At 54.6% G+C, this 20,963-nt stretch overlaps 1 protein-coding gene across 3 annotated transcripts in view; it reads left to right on the top strand.

Moving 5' to 3' along the window:
* The window catches only part of CACNA1S (calcium voltage-gated channel subunit alpha1 S), a 47,676-nt gene continuing 26,713 nt past the window's right edge, over nt 1–20,963 (top strand). For 2 of the 3 annotated variants that reach the window (XM_039565487.1, XM_039565488.1), the window contains exons 1-8: nt 2,028–2,281; nt 6,333–6,438; nt 15,659–15,798; nt 16,300–16,433; nt 17,008–17,160; nt 17,413–17,618; nt 18,180–18,283; nt 19,891–20,039. In XM_039565487.1, the coding sequence (XP_039421421.1) occupies nt 2,121–2,281; nt 6,333–6,438; nt 15,659–15,798; nt 16,300–16,433; nt 17,008–17,160; nt 17,413–17,618; nt 18,180–18,283; nt 19,891–20,039 (1,153 nt within the window). In that variant the 5' untranslated portion in view covers nt 2,028–2,120. Of the gene's footprint in view, nt 251–2,027; nt 2,282–6,332; nt 6,439–15,658; nt 15,799–16,299; nt 16,434–17,007; nt 17,161–17,412; nt 17,619–18,179; nt 18,284–19,890; nt 20,040–20,963 lie in introns of those variants that run through there. The other variant, XM_039565489.1, reaches the window with a different exon arrangement.

A 20,963-nucleotide genomic window follows, 5' to 3' on the forward strand; every position in this document is an offset into this window, starting at 1 on the left:
GCGCCGGACGAGCGGCAGAACGGGTCGGAGAGCGGCGTACGGCAGTTTTTGGCTCGGCTCAGCGGCAGGAGATGGCACCTGCGGGAGTCAGACCCCCATCACGGCCCAGCTCCCTTTGGGACCCTTCCCAAGGCCGTGCCAGTGCGGTGATGGAGCGGGAGAGGGACATGCAGGCCCAGGAAGTGTGCGAGGAAGAGGAGAAGGGCTGTGAGGGGGTTTCACGAGGAAGCAGCCTCTCGCTGCCCAGCAGGTGAGAAGCGGCTCCGTCGGGCAGAGCGCTGCAGCGTGTGCGGGAGCCGTGCCGGGTCCGGGGGTGCCCCGTGCGAACCGCTCCCGGCCGGGCGAGGGGCGGCTCCGGGGGTCTGCGAACCCAGAGGGGCTTCGGGGATCCCTCCCACAGCCCCTGCCCGCTCCTCGCTCGCAGCCCCCGTCCCCCTCCTCCTCGAGGTCCCCGGGCGTCCCAGGCAGATGTTCCTCCCGGAGATCCCCACTAGATGGGCCCCGCGGCTTTGCGGTCCCTGGACAGGTTCTTCTGCACAGGCAGCAGCGGGAATGTGGCTCCTGGCTTCCACTTAGGGTTGAGGGGGCAAATGACGGCTAAGTGAGAAGAGGGATCTGCCTCACGCGGAGGCGAGGCTGGACCCCGCGGCAGAAATGGACTCTGATTTGCACAAAACGCAACAGAATGGTGTAGAAGGGGGCAGATTGCTAATTTAACCCTAGTGAAAGGTGCCCTTGGCCACGGCAGGGGGGTGGGACGGGATAATCTTCAAAGTCCCTTCCAACCCAAGCTACTCCGGGATTCTATGAACCCCTTTACAACCGAGGCCACCTTCCTCCAAAGTACACCAACACTGGCTGGAGCAGCTGCAGGAGTTGCTCTCCCTGCCGTGGGCTCCCCGATCACTCCTTTCTGGCCCCCAGCACAGCCGGCTGCACTCCTGGCAAGCATTTCCCTCGCCAGCAGAATGACCCCACGAAGCTGCGAGCAGGGCAGCACAGTCCCGTGGGTGGAGCAGCACCCTGGGGTGCAGGAGGTGGAGTGGGGCTCACTGGTCAGTCACAACAGCTGTAACATCTGGGCACCAGGGAGGCCATTTGCTGTGGGACATTGCTGTAAGCAATTAGATCTCTGCAGTTATTTTGCTGACAGTCTAGAAAACCCCAGGAAAACCCTCATGAATAACACTTCTGGTGCCTCAGTCCCCTGCTGTGGAAGGTGCTGATAACCCGCCTCTCTCCTTACCTCAGCTCGGGAGTTACCATACCATTCATCCAGTTAGGCTTTCCCAAGGCCAGCAGGGCTTGGCAGGACACAAATCCAACCCCTTGCTGGGTTCCTGCATCCCCAGACATCCTCCATACCCTGCATGCAGGACTTACCTCCGTAAGGCTGAGCAAGTGGTTGAGTGACTGGTGCCAGCCAAGGGTTTCCTCTGTGCCTCCAGAAGAGCAAGCCTGAGCACTTTTTGGACTCACCAGGATTCCCTGGAGCTCTGAGATTGGATCTCCAGCCAGTGAAATGGACCCAGCCTCAAAGACCCTGTAGCCCCCCAGTACCACACGGCCCAGGGCTCAGGTGACCAGTGTGCACCGGCTGATGGTGAAATCCTGCAGAGAACTGCAGATGGGATGAAGGGGGGACACTGGCCGGAGCTGGCTTCTCCATCTCCCCCTGCTGTGATTCAGCAAATGCAGGTAGCCCCAGGCTGCTTCCCAGTGCAGGGGGGACGCTGGGGACAGAGCTGACCTGGGACACAGGCGCTTCTCTTTCGGAGACAGTGCCCAGCACGGGCAGCCTGTCCCACCCCCAGCCCAGCCAGTGGCACGCCAAGCACTCGCCCGACTCCCCATGTGCTGGTAAAGAGGGAACAGCTGCAGGGGCCCTTCTGCTGCCTCAGGAGCTGGGACAGCACCCAGAGTCGGGCCGGGATCTAAATTTAAACTCGTGCTTTGTGTGTTTGTACATGCGAGCGCAGGCTCCAGCCCCCACTCCCCCACCACCTCCCCTGCTGCAGGGAGCAGACAGAGACCCAGAGGAGCTCCAGCTGGCTGGGACCTGGGGAAGGGGGGCTCGACTGCAGGGGAGGAGGGGGAGAGACAGCTAGGGGAGCAACACCATGGAGCCTGCTTCTCCCCAGGGTGACGTGAAGAAGAGGCAACAGAAGGAGAAGTCCAAGAAGCCGGTACCACCGATAGCTCCTCGTCCACCCAGGGCTCTGTTCTGCTTAACCCTGGAAAACCCTCTGCGGAAGGCGTGCATCAGCATCGTGGAGTGGAAGTATCCTCTGGCTGCGGGGGCTTGGGGGCAGTGTGTGGGTGCCTGTGAGCATGGCACGGGTGCTGGGGGGCACGAGAGCTGTCAGCCTGTTCCAGGCTCGTGCTGACTGTCCCATCAGGCCTGTAAAAGGCAGCGAGGCACTCAGGGAGCCCTGGCCTAGGCAATGGCTGTGCAAACTGGGGCATGAATAGGCTGGTGGGGAAAGCTGGGGCTGAGGAGCGGGTCAGGCCACGGGGCCTTTGGTGGGGTAGGACAGGGACAGGCAGGGACAGCCTGGGGGCAAGGGACTTGTGGGAGTGAATGTGCTGTGCGTGTTGTGTGCTGGGGAGAAATGGGGGACAGGCTGTTGAGAGGGGAGGGGGTTTGGTGTGTCAGGAGGGGGCACAGTGCCCATCCTGGGGCGGGGTGGGGTCAGGCTGGGGGAGTGAGGGCTGGGGACAAGGTGACACCCTGGGAGAGAGGTTTGGGGGTGGGTAGTGAGACCATGGTGGGTCACTTGGGATGGCTCTTTGTGTGTATCACCATTTGCCTGATCCCACAGCTGTGCTGTGCCCTGGTGGGGGGCTCCACCAAATCCTTGCTGACATGATTGTCCTCTCAGCTCCCTTTCTCATCCCTCCCTGGTACTGCTGTCACAGGTGAAGGCTTTTGTAGGTGATACTGTTCAGAGGGATAGTCTTTCTTTGTGCCTTTGGCTTACTGTTGTAGCGTGGGTGTTGCTTTTTGACCTTTTCACTGGGGCACTGTAGCTCAGAAATACCAAAAAGTCATGTTTCTGCCATGCATCCAGGAACTATCACTTTGTTCGCCTGTATTTTATGTAAAGGAAGAGAGTGGGAGATGAAATATTTCACTTTGATTTCAGCAAAACATTTGGGCTCTAGCAAAAATGATGGACTGGGGAATGGAATCAAGTTCTTCCACCACAACTTTTCTCATATTCTCTTATCTTTGTATTCCTGGCCTAGGCAGGATGATCCCAGCCCTGGCCAGGCTTTACTCTAGGAGGTGGCTTGGTCACTTTAGGCTGGATGTGTTGCTGTGGGGATACCAAAACCATGCCCAGAGATGCTGCTTTGTCCAAAGCCCAGGGAGCCCTTGGCAGGCGTGAGGTCATGCTCACAGCTCTGGTGGTGCTGAGTTTGAGGCCTCTTTCCTGTACTGCAAAGGGACTCTCTGCCCTTCAGGGAGTGGGAGCAGAGCCAAAATTGGGGGATTCTCATTTTATGTGTCTCTGGCAAGAGAAACGATGGTTCTGTGGGCACACAGAAGGGAGCTGTGCCTGTGTCTTAAACAGGCACTGAGTAGGGAAGAAACTCGTGTGTGCACCCGAGTGGCAGGGGAGGAGCTGGAAATAGGACTTACATCTTCCAGCAGGCTCAAACACGTTCTTCCTCCGGGGCCAGCACATGCCAGAGCAAATGCATAGCACAGTGGGGGGATCTTTCCTGCATCAGGGCTCTCTGGAAGGGCAGAAGGGTGGGGATAAGTGGGTGCCCCAGCAGAAAGGTGGCATGTGCAGGTGGTTCTGACCTGTGCAGGACAAGTGATCCAGGGAGTCAGGTTTCTCCAGCCCCTGGCTGTATTTATACCCAGATGCACCTGGCTGCCCTCACTCAGGGATCAGGGTATGCCAGGCGTGACAGGGTCGGGTTGTTCCAGTTCCTGTGGGTTATTATGGTCTGCAGGGACATGCAGGCTGCCGAGGGGAGATTAGCTGTGACCCTCTTCTGTGGGGATACCAGGGCTGTGGGTTCAGTGTGGCAGTATGTATTCCTGCTCCTTGGGCCCATCACTGCTGTGTAGCTGCTGCTGTCAGGGTACAAAGCTGAGCCACAGGAGTGGTCCTGATGCCTTAAGATGTCCTTTCTGGTGCTGCCTAAGAACTGATGCCTTAAGAGGCCTCCTAGAATCAGAGACTAGACAGGAGTAAGGGAATAAGAGGTATTTATTTGAAAGGCCTTCAAAGGTACACCCTGGGGAGCCTGAAGCTGTTCTCAAAATGGATCCCAAGATGGACCCCAGGTCACAAATTCTTCACACTTTTATAGGTTTGGTTCATTTTCATAGCAGGGTTAATTCTCCAATGAAAGCTTCAGTTTTCCCCTCAGCTTACCCCCCTTTTGAGGCTCTTTGGTTTATACTTTTGGCCTAGGACAGTCTTGGTGTCCTAGGAAAGCAGGGCTGGAGAGGCTTTGTTATGTCTACCTAGCATGAGAGAGCAGAAATTAACAGGCTACAAGAAACTTCAGAATCACACACCAAGCAGTACAGAATTTGAAAAATATAAAGGTTAAAACCTAAGGCATCAGGCCAGGGTCTTTTTCAAGTAGTTAAAGGGTGGGTGCCATCACTCCACTCAGCCCAGAGTGGGTGAAAGTCAGGCTGACTTGAGGCAGAGGGGGTTTTATGCTGAAATTTGCTCTCATCTCAAAAAACCCATGCTCATTAGAACAAGGAAATCTGAATGTTGTGCAGCTTACTGGGTGTTGTGTGCATGACAGCCGGTCCAACAGCTTGGTGGTTGTTGGGATGTGTCTCACTTTGTGACGCCATTCTGGTATTTCAGGTCATTTTGCAGCCAGGAGAACTTAAGGCAGATGGGTGAGGAGTCTGGGGACCCTGGAGGGCCACAGAGCTGCAAGAGGCAAAGGCCTAATTCCTGCTGCAAGGAAGATGTGGGGACCCTTGGATGCTGTGTGGGGGGAGCACACTGGAGAGAAAGAAGTCAAATTGCAGGACAAGGAGATGAGGAGGATGCTCTGGGTCAGTGGCAGGAGGCAGAGACACTGTACCTGGTCACACTTCATGTCTGGGTTTTGGTTCAATTTGTTTGATTCCCACTGCATTTCTACCTCATAACTGTGCCAGACTTGAAGAACCACAAGCAGCAAGTGGATTCCAGTTACAGGAGCTCCAGCCGAGGTCACCCTTCAAGGAGGGCTTGTCTTGCTCTGTCCAAGCAGGCAGGGAAGCCTCCAACCCCTGGGCTCTGCCTCATTCATTACCTGGCCACAAAGGGGAGCAGCTTTTCCAGCTGACTTCAGTTTTTAACGTGTCATCAGGTTGATGGATAGAAAGGTTCAGAAAAGGAGAAAAAGCCTGTGATGAGCCCAGGACACAGCTGACAGCACTCAGCCAGCTCAGCTGGCCATTGTGGATGGCATGCTGCCCAGGTGCCCCTCGCTCTGTGATGCTGGACTGGACACTGGTATGGCCACCAGAGCCCAAGGCAGCCCTCAAGGGTGAGTGCTGGGGGAAGCAGAGAGTGGGGGTCCCTGGAGGGAGAGCCTGGCTGCAAATGATGCCCTGGAGCCAGAGTTTGAGCTCTTTGGAGGCTTCAGGAAGGTGATAGCTGAAGCTTGTCCAAGCAGAGCAGTGACAGCAGCAGGAGCCTGCGAGTGACCAAGTGCTTGTCCCAGGGTCTTCATGGGGTAATAGTAAGTCACCCCTTTCCTTCTGAGATGTCAAACAGCAGAGTTTCTCTCTCAAAGGGGGTGGTACAGTCCCAGGCTGAGCACTCTGTTCTCTCCCAGCCCCAGGCACTCCTGGGGACAGTCGCAGGAGCGCTGCCTGTCCTGGGGCACCGAGGCTGGAAGGACACCTGGGGCTGTTCTGCCAGAGGAGACCCTGGATGAGCTGGTTTGCCCCTGGATACCTTCCAGCTAGGGCCATACAGCCCTTGTGAGGCCTGAGCAGCAGGAGTCTCCCTCGAGGATGCTGAGTGCAGGTGCTTAGGTTCAGTGCCTACATTCTGCAAACGGGTCCTGACCCTTTGTGATGGTTCACTGAAGGATGAGGAGGGGGAAGCCACCAGCTCTCCTGTCCCTTTGTCCTGTGCCACAGCTGACCCTCTGCAGCAGCCATGCACTGAGTGTCCAGGCCCTGCAGCTCCTGAGGATGTGCTGAGGCTGAGGTCTGGCTGCTCTATGTGCTCTGCCCCCGTGGGGGGCTGGTTCTCCACCCACACCCCAGCAGGACAGGACAGGGCAGGGGTGGGATGGTACCTGCTTTTGCTTTCCTGTCTCCACTCCTTAACACTTCCTCTCAGACCCTTTGAGATCATCATCCTCCTCACCATCTTTGCCAACTGTGTTGCGCTGGCCATCTACCTGCCCATGCCTGAAGATGACACCAACATCGCCAACTCCAGCCTGGTAAGGAACAGTTGGGACCCCTGCCCGTGGCCCCGGGTGGCCGAGGGCTCTGCAGAGCTGCTCGCTTGGTGTGACACGGGTACAGGCTGGCAATACCTCTTCTGGGGGCATCTGCTGCCCCAGGGGTGCAGTCAGGCAAGTGTGGGTCCAGCCAAAGCTGCTGCACTCAAAGGCAGGCAGGGATGGGAAGAAGTGGCTGCTAAATGGGTTTTCAGAGGGGCTGAAACCACCTCTGGGCTGAGGTCAAAGGCAGCAGGTCGGTGTGTGAAGTACATGTGAAGGAAGAATTGATGCCAATTAAAATAAAAAAATCCCACTGATTTTTTAAAATCACACTTTCAAAAGGAAACATTCTGTTCCAGAAAGGCTCAAATGGTTTGTTTCAGTGTTTTGGAGTAAATTCTTCTGGCCTTTCCTTTCAAAACTGTATTTTAATTTTGCTACTTTTTATTTAAGAGGGGGAAAAAACCTGTTTCTGTTAGGCAGAAACATTACTCCTTTCCAATCATTCCATTTTCTTCCTCAGTCGCTCCAGTTTTCCTGGAATACGATGTTTTGATGTGACCCAAATCAACAGTCTGCACTATTTTTAGTTTACCACTCCTTTCTACTCTTCAGATCCCCGCTGTGGTTCAATCCACATTGATTTCCATTGAGAGACTGAGGGTGATTGAATCAAAACGTCTCAATCCCTCCTTTTAATGAAATGCTCTCTCCTGCTGGTTTCAGGGCTCCTCAGGGTAAATGCCCACGGAGGGGCAGTTCCTGGGGTGTTCCTTCAGCCTCCTGGCCGGTCTGACCAGCTTCCCCAACCCCTCGCACTGGTTTTGGATTCTTCCCTGGCTGGGGCAGCATAGCAGGGTTTGGTAGGTGCAGTTACCTCAGGGGAGAGGTTAAAGAGGCAAAGCTGGGCAGGCTGACCATGGGAAGCAGGAGATGGGGACATGTTGCTGTTGTACCGGGAATGGTGAAAAAAGCGGCATACTTCGATCCAGAGGAAGGGGATGGGATTATTTATTAATTTCCAAACTCGTTTCTATAACCTGGTTCACTTGAATGACATAAGGTTATTGTCCTTTGACCATCCACCTCTCAGGATGATTGATTAAACCCTACAACACCCATTTCAAAATATTTCTCCAGTCAGTATCCTAACAATACTGCATAACAAGCTGCAGGTGGCAAGATAAAAGTATTGTTTACAAAAACCTCTCACTGTTCCCAGCTAGCGTGCGTGTGAAAGCGAAACTTCCACATGGATTCTGGCAGAAAGCTGGAAAATTTCTCTGCATCAAGCTTTCAGCATCCACAGGGCCAGTGGGGATGGGGGCTTCCCTCTGGGGGGGCTCGGGATGTGGCTGAGCCCAGTGAGGGCAGAGCTGGGGGAAGCCCAGCGGCGTGTGGGGGTAAGGGCATGAAGTGGCAGCGGCCTCTCAGGGCTCCCAGAGCTGCCCAAGGACCTCTTCCATGAGCAAGAGGCAGGTGGGCAAGGACCAAGTGATGCATGAATGAAATTCCATCTGGTTTTATTTATTGTACATTAGATGACTTATGCTGTACCCTGCTGGGCGATTTTTCAGCCTGTTGCCATGCCAACAGCCCGTGGTATCAAGAGCCAGAGGCAGCCCCAGGCTGCTGTTCTTTCATCCCTGCTGGCTGTCCCTTTGTCACCACATTCTGGTGGCTTTGCAGGAGCAAACCCAGCTGAGAATTTAGCCAGGGACCCATCGCCTGGGGCATCCTGCAGGTAGTGAGGAAAGGCTTGCTGAGGCATTTTCCTGCAGCAGAGAGGTGCTGTGATGCATTTCATCTCTCCCTGTCCCTTTTCTGGCTCTCTTCATTACCCAATCCTCTCTGGAGAGGGTTGAGTTTATAAAAAGACGTTGAAATTATTGAGAAGGCAAAATGTATGAGGGGAAACTGAGTCAGAGCAGTGAGGACGTTGCCCCACGTTGTTTGTGGAGGCAGGAGTGAGGTTCCCTCTCATCCAGGGAGCCTCCTGCAGCCCAGGCCCTCAGAGCAGTGACAGCCACTCTGCTTCAAAGCTCTCCAGCAAGGAGAGTCTCAGGGGGAGAGGATTCCTAGGAGACCTCTGCTGCCACTGCCTCCCTGCAAGGTTGGAACACCTGGAGAGCAGCCCCACTCTGTGTTTGCAGGACCAGCCAGGGAAGAGGTGCAGTCAGAGTTTACACTGGGTTTAGAATTAGGCTCATGAAAGCTTGGTTAATCAGCACTCATTTTTGGGGGGTGAAAAAATGCAATACCATAAAAATGAAAATAGTGAAATTAAATAACCCATAAATTTTCTAAGAATCCATTTTGCTTTGTCCTGGAAGAAGCACAGTTGTTTAATTTCAGCACATTTCATTATTATTCTTTCTATATTAGATTTCTTTAGATCCAGAAGGGTTTTTTTAACCCTGTTTTTATCTTTTCCTAATGGAATCAAATTATTTTCTTCAACCCTGATGAAAGGATTTTGACTTTTCAACTTGTTCAAAAATTCACAGCATTTATTTGGACTTCTACTTGAGTTTCCAGAGTTTCAAATCCCACTGTTTTTCACCGGACACCTTACTCCAGGAGCAAGCAGCTTCAGAGTGTGTTTAGCAAGGCAGGTTATTCACAGGGATTCCCCCAAGAAAATACAGGTGGCTCTGTGTGACCTGGCTGCCTGACCTCTGTTTATGAGCAGAGAAGAAATAAAGCTGAATTTAGAGTACAGTTCATCTCCCAGGGCAGTTGAGCCATTCCTGCAGTTCCAGTGGGTGGTGTTTGACACACTGCACACACTGAAATATCTGGTTTTCATAGGATCATAGAATTGTTGTATGGTTTGGGCCAGGAGGCTCATTCCACCCTCTGCCATGGCAGGGACACCTCCCACTATCCCAGGTTGCTCCAAGCCCCGTCCAGCCTGGCCTTGGACACTTCCAGGGATGGGGCAGCCCCAGCTGCTCTGTGCCAGGGCCTCCCCACCCTCACAGGGGAGAATTTTTTCCTAATATTTAAATCTACTCTCTGTCAATTTAAAGCCAACTCTCTTCAAAGTGTTTCCCCGCCAGTGGGATTCAAGGGTGGCTGCTTGGAGGGAGGCCAGCCTTTCAGACCACCAAAAAGCAGCTGTCCTGAGTCCTGTGGGCTTTGTAGGAGAACCAGGTAGGACATGGGGCCCAGGGAGTGGGGGACAGAGCTGGAGCTCGGACTGTCAAGAAGACAATTCAAGCAGCACAGGTAGTGGCCTCTGTGCAGGCACGCTGCTGTGTCACACGTGATGGCTTTAGGTGCTGTTCAGGAAGAATGAATGTTTGATGCTGAGGAGTATGCTTCTGAAAATCCCACCATTTTGGGCTGTATCTCAGCCCTGGGGTCAGGGAATTCAGTGCTTTTAAAGCCTGAACATAGCCTCAGGTGCAACTCGGTGACAGGAAGATGGACGTCTGATGCAGTTGCAGGAGTCCCAGCTTTTCATCTGCTCTGGAGAGCTGTAGTTACTTGTGAGTCCTGCATGATGTCTGTCACCCCAGGGCTGTGTCATGGGCATCTCGAGGAACACAGGAACAGCTGCATTTGGGCAGCTGGCTCGTGTCCCACAGTCCCTGAGCACAGTTTGCTGGCCCATTGCTGGTTTTGAGGAGCTGTTGGGGCCTGTGCCTGGAGGTTGGCATGGGTTCCTTGCTGCTGGAGAGTCGTGATTGCATGTGGCTTTCCTAGAGCTTGGGGTCACCCTGGATCTCCTGGAGCCTTCCAGCAGCTGTGACAACAGGCAACACCCCTGCATGTCTGCACGCACAGACTCGATGCCTGAGCTGCAGAAACTGCTGCTGCTCTGCTGCTGGCACCTGGAGGGGTGCACATGCAGCTGTGTGAGCCACCCCTGCCTCCCTCCTTCCCCTCACTCTGGCCTGGGGCCACTGGCAAGGGCTGGCACCCTGCCCAGCTTGTGGCTTGGCCACCTCTGTGGTCACCCTGGGGTTTTGGGTAGGCAGATGGGCCGGGCCCCTCTCATCTCACCCTCCAGAGCTCACTGCTCATTCTGAGTGTCACTCACAACACCACAGCCTCCTTGCCCTGCGGTCCCCAGCTCCACAGCAAGGCTTCCTTGGAAAGGACCTTGCTTGTCCTGCGGTCCCCAGCTCCACAGCAAGGCTTCCTTGGAAAGGACCTTGCTGCCCCTCTGCTCCCAGCCCTGGAGGAGGCTGGATTGGCTGCAGCTTCTTGAGATTTCTGTTCTTCCAGCTGGGCTCTGCATGCCCTGGGTCTGACAGGCACCACTGAGCCCTTGTTCATACTGCAGTCAAATCCATCTGGTTTTGGTGACTGAGCTGGTAGCACCCACCAAAGCCTTTTCAAACCAAGCAGACCTAAGACATCTAGTGCAGGGAGAAGCCTCGGGAATGCCACCAGGGTGTCTCACAGACGTGGGAACAGTTGTGGGACAGCTGGTGTGATGTGAGGCAGTGAGGAGCTCTGGATAGCCAGCGAGGGAGATGCAGTGGAGAACAACTTGTAGGACCTGTCCACTCTGAGCTCTCAGAGCTGCTGTAGGGGGGTTATGGCTTTCCTGGTTCCTGTGTCTGCAGCCCTGGTGTGTCTCTTGTTTGTGGGCAAGGAGGAGCTGTGGCTGGAGAATGTGGCAGGCAAGTCACAGCATTGCAGAGCAGCTAGGGGTGGAGTGTCCTCTGGAGATGATCTGCTCCAACTACCCGCTCTAAAAAATCTGTGCTACCAATTCAAAAATTCTCCCAAATTCTTTCCTGCACGTCTTCCCATCCCAAGTACTTCCTGTGCTGTGACAGAGGCCATTGTGGAGAGCAGAAGTGTTTCTCTTGATGTCTCGTCCTGGCTGTGGTCTGCAGCAGTCCCAAACCCCGCCTGCCTTCCACTGTGCCCTTCCCAAGCTGGGTGCCAGGGTTTCCCACCGCTCAAGGGAGACTTCCTTGGCTCCAGCTCTCACTTTCATCTTGTTTTCCAAAGGAAGGGGATCCTGTGAGATTGCTGTAAATGTATTTCCATGCATTACCTGTCCTGTCCCCTTCTCTGTCCCACATCTGCAGGGTTTCGTTCACCTCCATTCGGGGAATAGGAGAAGGACTCTGAGCTGCTCTGTTTTGCAGAGGATGACTGCTGCAAGCCTCTGGGGAACACCTTTACAGATGTTTTATGGTTACAAAGGGCTTAGAAAGACTTGAGCAGCGCAGCTCCCTGTCCTGCATGTCCTGGTGCTGGCATCCCGTGCCTGTGTCCTGGTCAACCCATTGCTGCACCTCCAAAAAATGTTTCTATTAGGGTGGGCTGGAGCTGCAGGGGAGAAGGGGAGCAGGGCCCAGCTGGGACTGGGAGGCTCAGGGGGAGGTGCAGGGCTGATGGCACAGGAGCAAATGGCACGGAGAAGGGCAGAGAGCTGGAGACAGTTTGGAGGAGTCGATGGGGAGGGTGAGGGCTGTGAGGTCTTGTTGCAGGTGGATGTGGCAGGGGTAACTCTCCACCTGTGGTCATGCTGTGCCCTCACCACCTATGCCCCACTTTGCCCAGCTGGGAGACTCCATTCAGACCCTGCTTCCCCTGCTCCCTGGGAGAGGGCCCCAGGTGATGCCTTGAGAGGCCACCTAAAAACAGAGACTAGACAGGAGTAAGGGAATAAAGGTAGGTATTTATTTGAAAGGCCTTCAAAGGTACCCCTGGAGAGCCAGAGGCCGTTCTCAAAATGGACCCCGAGATGGATGACAGGTCATGAGTTCTTCACACTTTTATAGGTTTGGTTCATTTGCATAGCAGGGTTAATTCTCCAATTAAAGCTTCAGTTAATGATGTTATTTCCCCAAGCTTACCCCCCCTTTAGAGGCTTTTGGTTTATACTTTTTGGGCCTAGGATGGTCTGGGTGTCCTTGAAGAGCAGGCCCGGAGAGGCTTTGTTATGTCTACCCAGCACAAGAGAGCAGAAGTGAACAGGCTGCAAGAAACTTCAGAGTTACACACTGGGCAGTACAGGATTTGAAAAATATAAAAGTTAAAACCTAAAGCATCAAGGGACACAAAGGTGGGGCTCGTTCCAGAGTCCCGTGTGGCTGCTGGGACTGGGAGCTGACGATGCTGAGCAGGCTGGGGCTGTGTCTGTGATGTTGTGTCACATCAGCGTGGTGCACACTGTCACCCTGCTGCCCACAGCTCATCCAGCACCATGGGTGGGGTTCCTGTGTGCCCAGAGGGTTACAGAGACCTGTATCTCTTCCTAGTGGCTTTTTGGCTCTTCACACCTCCAATGCCAGCTGTGCCAGACAGCCCTGTGCCCTGCCCTAAGCATCCCTCAGTGGGGAGCCAACCCTGAGTTCTGGGGTGAGGAGGGGACAGTGGGTGGCAGTGGCACAGAGTGTGGGTCCCCAGCTGCCAGAAGCTGGCCAGGGCTTCAGTGAAGCCAGCAGAGCTGTGTCTGTCCATGGCACGTGCAGGCTGTGCAGTGTGGCCCTCATGGCATGGGCACGGGGTGGCGACTGGGCCGTGAGTGCAGTCCCTGTGCTGACCTGCAGCCTGGGCAGCACCAGGGCTGGAGGAAGCACTGGGTGATTTCTTCTCAAACCAGCCTGGGCACAGGAAGTGGGGTCTGCACCAGTGAGGGACGTGTGGTCCCTGACTTGGTGTGAAGTCTGCCAGGATGAAATATCCTTCAGCTTCTTCCTGCTGGTCTTTGGAGGCTGCACTAAGTTTGCCCTGGCTTAGGCTGCTGCATTGTAGCCATGTAAGTTTAATTGCCAGTACTGTACTTGATCGCAGCCCAAAAAGCCACCCATGGCCTGGGCTCACCCCCACAGCAGGGAGGGGATGCAGGTACTGGTGGGGATTCTGGCCCTGTGCCCCGCTCAGGTGAGACCCCACCTGCAGAGCTGCCTCCAGCCCTGGGCTCCCAGCACGGGAAGGACCTGGAGCTGTTGGAGCAGGTCCAGAGAAGGCCACAAAGATGCTCTAAGCCTGGAGCCCCTCTGCTCTGGAGCCAGGCTGGGAGAGCTGGGGGTGTTCACCTGGAGAAGAGAAGGCTCTGAGGCCTCATTGCAGCCTTCCAGTACTTGGAGAGGGCTTATAAGAAAGATTGAGACAAACTTTATAGCAGGGTGTGTTGCAGTAGGACAGAGGGTGATGGTTTTAAACTGAAAGAGGGTAGATTTAGATTAGTTATAAGAAAAAAATGTAATACAGTGAGGGTGGTGAGGCCCTGGCACAGGCTGCCCAGAGAAGCTGGAATTTGCTGTTCTGTCCCTCCCAGGCTGGGGGAGGGTGGCTGGGAGCAGGGGGCTGCCTGCTGCCTCTTCCTTGGCCCAGGTTTGAACCTTGCTGCTCACTGGCTGGACCTGGTGAGCAAATACCCTTGAAGCTGTCCAAAGCACCATTCATCTGCTGTGGGCTTCTCAAAGGGAGCTCTGAGGAAGAGCAAGTCACCTTTTGATTCTGGGCAAGGGGTTTTCAGAGAGAGATCCCTTCTTGTGAGAGACCCTGGAGCCTGAGTCTGTTCTGCTGGAAAATCAGGGCATGGAATTGACTTTTTGCAGTGCTGGATCCTGACATCAGCCTCAGCAGCTGCATCCCGCTCCAGGCTGGATCCTGACACTCACCAGCCTCAGCAGCTGCAGGGCTGCTGTAGCTTGTAGTGGGCTTTCCTGCTTTTCCTCTGCAGCCGGGGGGACACCCCACCACACCACTGGCTGCTGGCATGGTTCTGCAGCCCCTCTGTACCTGAAATGATCCCCATGGCAGTTTTATTTGCATGGGATTAGCAAGGACAGGCTTTGGGGGACAGTCCAGGGGGCATTTGTCCCCTAAGGGTGGGAGGTGAGCAGTGTTGAGTTGCCATAGCTAAAACCTTGAAGACAGAGGCAATGCCAAGATCTCTGCCCTCAGAGCCAACAAGAAACTGGCATTGTGTGGGTGACAGTCACCTGGGGACACGCATCATGCTCACTGCTTTTGGACATGGTAACTGAGTGAGCAATGCTTCTGTCTTGGGCTCTGGCCCTGGCTTTGTAAAAGGAGAGGATTTTCCATTTGGCAGGGCATGGGGACCCTGGGAGAAAGGTGTGCTCACAGCACTACAGCATTTCCCAGTGGAGACCCACTCCCAGTTTGGTCTCAGAGAGACATTTGTGCCTTTCTGAGGGTGATTCCCTGGAGATCCCAAGCAGGGATGCTCTTTGCCCTTCAGGGGATATAGGCTGAGGAGAGGGACCAGGGAACACCAGAAATATAAATAGCCCCATCCACCTGGCTGCTTCAGAAGGCTTCTAATCCCAGTCTGAAAGGGACATGGGCAGCAAGGGCAGGGATGGCAGTGATGGGCAGAGCCAGCTGGGCACAGGCAGCTCTTGGCTGCGCTCCAGGGACAGATGAGCCATCCTGGCCCTGCAGCTGCAGGGCTGTGCCAAGCCCCTGCAGTGGGGTGCCAGCTCCTGCCTGGGAGGGGGTGCAGCACCTCTGCCCAGTGAGCCCCAGGCCCGTTTCCAGCAGGTCACTTTGCCAGGCAAATGTCTGGCATTAGGCAGGAGTCCTGAGCCCAAGGCCTCCATTCCCTGGGAGCTTCCTTATCACCCCAGACAAAAGGGAATGCCTGATACAGCTGGCTTGTCCCACAGTGACTGTGCAGGGTCTCCAGGACAGACCCAGCAAGCCCTCAGCTGGAGAGGATGAGAAGGTGAGGTCAGTGCTGCCTGTAGGAGGAAGGCTGTGAGGGAATGAGAGATGAGCAGCAGGGAGGAGAGGCACAGAGGAGCAGTGCCTTGGGCCAGGCACCTTTAGGTGGCTTTGCTGGAGCAGTTTGTAGGAATAGGCTCAGGGCAGGGTCCTGGCAGGGGCTGTTAAAGGGATGGGAGGGGCATGCTGCAGGCCAGAGAGTGGCAGGGGGACATTAAAGGGATGGGAGGGTCATGCTGCAGGCCAGAGAGTGGCAGGGGGACATTAAAGGGATGGGGGGCATGCTGCAGGCCAGAGAGTGGCAGGGGGACATTAAAGGGATGGGGGGCATGCTGCAGGCCAGAGAGCTGCATGTGGTGGCTCAGCACTGGTGCCACCCCTTGTCCCCAGGGTGCTGGTTGGGGTGTGTAGGGGGGTACAGATGGGGTGGCAGCAGGGACTGAGCCGGAGTCACAGGGGGTGACTGTGCACGGTGAGGACCCCAGGGGAGGTGACAGTCTGGTCTGATGAAGCATTCTCTCCTGCTTGCCTTTGCAATCCCCAGGAGAAGATCGAATATGCCTTCCTCATCTTCTTTGCCATCGAGGCGATGCTCAAGATAATTGCCTACGGCTTTCTTTTCCACACGGATGCCTATCTCCGGAACGGCTGGAATGTGCTCGACTTTTCCATTGTGACTCTAGGGTAAGGAAAAGTGGGAAGGCTGCTGCTGTTCAGCTTGTGCCAGGCCTGTTCCACAGCCAGTCAGGGACTGGTTTTTCTGGTGATTGCAATGTGTTTGGGGATAACTCCTTGACTAAGTTCATGGCCTTCTCCCATGGGCTCCCTTTTCCTGCTCTGACATCCACTGGGATCCTCTCTCACTCCTGTTTCTTCCTGTCTTGACTCCTTCATGCTTCTTAGGTCCCCTGGAGAAAGGGGGTGGCATGGGGTCCTCCAGGGTTTGCACACAGGGTGGGAGGTCCCAGGCTGTCAGCAGTGGAGCCGTGCCCAGGAGCTGGACTTGCCAAGAGCTGCCCCCTGGGTGAGGCTGAGCACAGCTGGCAGTCCTGGCCTCGCTTTTCTGCCTGCAGAGCTCTGAATCCTTAGCTCAGATTCCTTGGTCTCCATTCTCATGCTCTTCTCTTTTTCCTTGTCCTTCCTTCTGCTTCTCCTCCTTCCCTCCCTATGCCCTGGCTCTTTCAGGCTCATCACCATGACCCTGGAGCAGGTCAACGTGAAGCAGGGAGGGCCTTCGGGGGGAAAAGGCGGCTTTGACGTGAAGGCCCTGCGAGCATTCCGTGTGCTGAGACCCCTGCGCCTGGTGTCCGGAGTGCCAAGTGGGTGCTGGGTGCCCTGCTGTCAGGAAGGGCTGGTGGCTGGATGGGACCTCTGGGCCTGGCCAGGGTGGGGAGCCATGGGATGGGTTTCTTATTGCTGCTGGATCAAGCCCAGCCACAAAGTAGGTGTAAAGGAGGCACAGGTCCTTGCTTGTTCCTCCAGGTGGTAGTTGTCAGCCCTGGGGATCTGCAGGTTGGCACACATGTGGGTGCCTCCAGGGCTCAGCATCAGTGCCTTTGTGTGGCCAGGATCTCGCTCAAATTTCTCAGAGCAGGGATCTTGTTCTTCCGTAACTGCTGTGAATACAGCCAGGATGAGAGCACCAGAACAAAGGGAGGGGCATGAAGCAGCCTTCAGCACTGCCTGGCTCTGTTGTGCTCTTCCACGTGCATTCATGGTGGGTAGAAGAAAGGATTTCCTGCTTCAGAGATTTCAGTCCCGCCCCACCTGTGCCCCTCTTCCCTTGGCAAGGGGCATTTCAAAGGCTGCTTGTTGGTGGGCTGGCAGGGATGCAAGGTGCACCCAAAGCTGTTTAGGAAGTGGTTGACCTCCTCTCCCTTCATCTTTGTGCAGGCCTTCAGGTCGTCCTGAACTCCATCATCAAGGCCATGGTGCCCCTGCTCCACATCGCCTTGCTGGTCCTCTTCATGATCATCATCTACGCCATCGTCGGGCAGGAGCTCTTCAAGGGCCGGATGCACAAGACCTGCTACTACCTCGGGACAGGTAGAGTGTGGTGGGAGGATGCAGCAGAGGCGTCTCTGTGTGGCTGCTGTGAGACCACAGGGATTCTGTGTTCAGCAGAAAGTGTGGCCTTGCCAGCATCAGGCCTGGGAGCGCGGCAGGACTGAGGGATGTGTGAAACAGCGTGAAGCTGGGCGTGAGGGGTGGTGAAAGAGGCGCCATTTGGAAGGGGAGGAAGTGTGGGCTGCTGTGTTAGGCCTGACCTGCTGCTCACACCATGGCTTTGCTCCTCAGATGTGATTGCCACGGTGGCATCAGAGAAGCCAGCCCCATGCACCAGCTCCGGCCACGGGCGACACTGCACCATCAACGGCACCGAGTGCCGCAGTGGCTGGCCAGGGCCCAACAACGGCATCACCCACTTCGATAACTTTGGCTTTGCCATGCTCACTGTCTACCAGTGCATCACCATGGAGGGCTGGACTGAAGTTCTCTACTGGGTAGGCTGCAGCACTTTGTGCCCAGTTTGGTGGAGGTGATCCTGGTCTTGGCTCAGGGCAGGGAATGCCCTCCTGGAGACAGCACCCCATGGCAGGGCTCTACCTGTGAAAGACTTCTGCCCCCACCAACCTTCTTACTGAGATGCACATCCCATAACACACCAGTCATGTCTCTGCGTCCCTGCAGGCACTGCCTGAGCTGTCCTTGCTCTCCAGGTAGACAGGAGATTGCTCCAGCTCCCACCCTCGTGTGGGCCAGGCACAGCAATGCCTGTGGATGCTCCTCCAGCAAAGCCCATGTTTTGCAGTCCTTGGGAGACAGTTGTGCTGAAGCTTAGGCTTGGGGCTGATGTTTAAGTCTGCTCCCAAAATGCTTGGGTCCAGCTGTAAACCAGACACAGTGTTCTAGGCAGCCAGGACTTGGAGCCGGGTTTATGTGCCACCATCCCAAGCACTCCCTTTGGAGGGGGCAAAGATCCCAGAGGCTGTTGAGGGGCTCTAAGGGGAAGCAGACAGTGGACAGTGCCTTCAGAATATTTCACCTGCATCTCTCCTTGCCAGGTAAATGATGCCATGGGGAATGAATGGCCCTGGATCTACTTTGTCAGCCTTATCTTACTTGGCTCCTTCTTCGTGCTCAACCTGGTGCTGGGGGTGCTCAGTGGGTAAGTGCCACCCTACCCTTTCTGCCAGCAGAGGAGTTTTAACTATACAAGAAAGAAGCCTGGAAAAGTTCTGTTCTTTTTCCTCTCTCATTCCTCACCCTTTTTTTGTTTTGCATGCTTAGAAACACTGAGCCGTGAGTTACGTTTTGTGTTAGTGTCCATAGCTTTCTGACATTTTAGCTCAACACTCAACACAGAAATCTTTTCCCTGTGGCACAAGCAGCTGTCAGCAAGCCCAGCCTGGGAGCACGTGGGTTGTGGTGTGTTCTGCCAGCACACCCAGCAAAAGGAGCTGAGCGGGCAGCAGTGGTCACTCCACGGCTGTGGGTCTGGACACTCCTCACTGGTCCCTCCAGCTGCCCTCCTGCTGTGAGCACACACAGTTTTCTCATGGCCAGCCTAAGGAGAACATCTTTGATGAGTGCAAGGGATCCAAGAGAATGATTGTTAGTCTAATTACTGCTTCAACAGCCTCGTCCAAGTACACCAATGAGCTGTCATCAGTCTGTTATGACAGTCTAGGCCAAATTCAATTAGTGTTAATTCCCCCAGTGGTACAGTTAAAACCTGAGATGTTACGCTCAACCTACCAAGCATTGCTGTGGGACTGCTACCATCCCAGTTTTGTTGCTTGGAAATATGTGTTGTCCTGGGAAGTGAGGGGGGCTTTTCTCCTCAAGTCTGTGTAGGGTCAGGGTCTTTTTTATGTGTTTCAATCCTTGTTTGTGCAAGTGGATCACTCTTGTCATCTCTGTTAGTTCACAGGGTTCGTTATACCCTAATTACTTGGATTTGTTAGGCCTCTAGTATGACAAGAGCCATGCCACTGCAACATTAAAACAAATTGGGTATTACTATAACTAAAACAAGTTAAAAAGCACAAGATAAACCACAGGAACCTGACTCTTGTATAGGGTTGGCTGTAACAGCAGGACAAGCTGGACTACAGTCATCTGATCCTGGAGTAAGTTGCTGGCATGGTAAAGGTTCTGGAATAACATTGCAAATACAGCTAAATTATGTTTGAGATCAGGAAAATTATTGTTACCATGTCTGAGACCTATTACTAACACAGGCACCACCAGCACGGCTGGGCAGCAGGTCCACAGTCCTGCCAGACACCAGGAGAGAAAAGAAATTAATTGAAAGAGAGCAGGAAGAGTGGGCAAGGACATTGGCAGACCTGTCCTTTCCATGTTACCATGAAAAGAGTGTCCTGTTTACCTGCCATGTGATGAGCTTACCTTCTTTCCATGTGGAGAGCTTGGGGCACATTTTTGGCCCCAGGATGGGTGAGACCCCACTCTGATGCTTAGCAGGACAGGGGAACTGCCCTGGCCTCCAGCATCTGGTGTCCAGCTGCAGCACCCCGCAGCGAGGAGCTCCCAAAGAGCAGCAGTGGTGGGGAAGGAGCCCTGCCTGCCATCAGGTGATGGCCCCATGACCCTGCATCGTGGGCCAAGAAAGAGGAAAGTCACCGGAGCAGTGGAGGGGCAGCGCTGGTGGCAGGGTACTTCAGGACTTTCTACAAGGGCTGGCCTGGCACAGAGCTGTGGTTCCTGACCTCCACGCCATCCCCTGAGCCTGTGCTGCTTGCCTTGTCGCAGAGAGTTCACCAAGGAGCGCGAGAAGGCCAAGTCACGGGGCACGTTCCAGAAGCTGCGGGAGAAGCAGCAGCTGGAGGAGGATCTGAAGGGCTACATGGACTGGATCACCCACGCTGAGGTCATGGACAGTGATCGGGCCAGGGGAGAAGGTACCAGCTCTGCTTGGTCACAGACCCTTAGTGGGGGAGTTGGGTTCCTAATGCTGGTCACCTAGAGAGGCAAGGTGGGAATCTCTGAAGAAGTCACAAAGACTCATTTTGCCTAAAAGACCCATGAAACAAAATGCTTTGGCTTCTGCAGAACAGTTTCCCTCCTCTTTTTTTTTTTTTTAATTTTTCTGAATCTGACCCAAACTAGCAATGATTTATCCCTGGTGCTAATCCTCCACCTCAACCACAGTATTTAATATCTGCAGACCCCAAGCAAGGCCTGAGTCTCCTTTGGCAAGAGGCACTTAAATGGCCTTGAGGAGCGTGTGCCCCTGGTGTGCAGGGGTGCCGTGCAGGGCCACAAGCTCTCACACTAGCAGATGCATGAATTTCTTGCCATCACTTGACAATTTCAAGGGGTTAGAAGGGGTTAGCCTGTATATCCACCTCAGGGAAGGAGGTGGATATACAGGCATCTAAAAAAGCTCAGCAAAGCCTGGGGAGCTCTACCACAGAGCCACAGTGTCTGCCGTGCCACCCTGCCTGGTGAAAGCACTTTAAATGCCTCGAGCTGAGTGATGCATGTGTGCAGAGAGCCTTGGGAAACACTGGGACAGACAAAATGCCTCTTCCAGAGCTGTAGCCCGTGTTCTGTTCAGCCTTTGCTCAGATCCCAACTGGCCCCAGTTTTTTCCATGCTGGGGTACCTTCTGCTGTCCATCTCTGGGCTGCCTCTGCTCTTCCTGCAGGGCAGGGATTCCTGGTGCTTCGTGCTTGGTTTGCACCTGATCCTCAGAGCCTTCTGCCCAACTTTTGGTTGCTGACTCCCTGGGATGGCATTGTTTTGAGTTCCCTTCTGATGGGGAACCTCTTCCTGGTGTACTTCTGGAAGAGGTTCCCTCCTACATGTTCTTCCCAAGGGCT

The sequence above is a fragment of the Corvus cornix genome, chromosome 26, assembly GCF_000738735.6.
Source record: "Corvus cornix cornix isolate S_Up_H32 chromosome 26, ASM73873v5, whole genome shotgun sequence".
Lineage (NCBI taxonomy): Eukaryota > Metazoa > Chordata > Aves > Passeriformes > Corvidae > Corvus > Corvus cornix.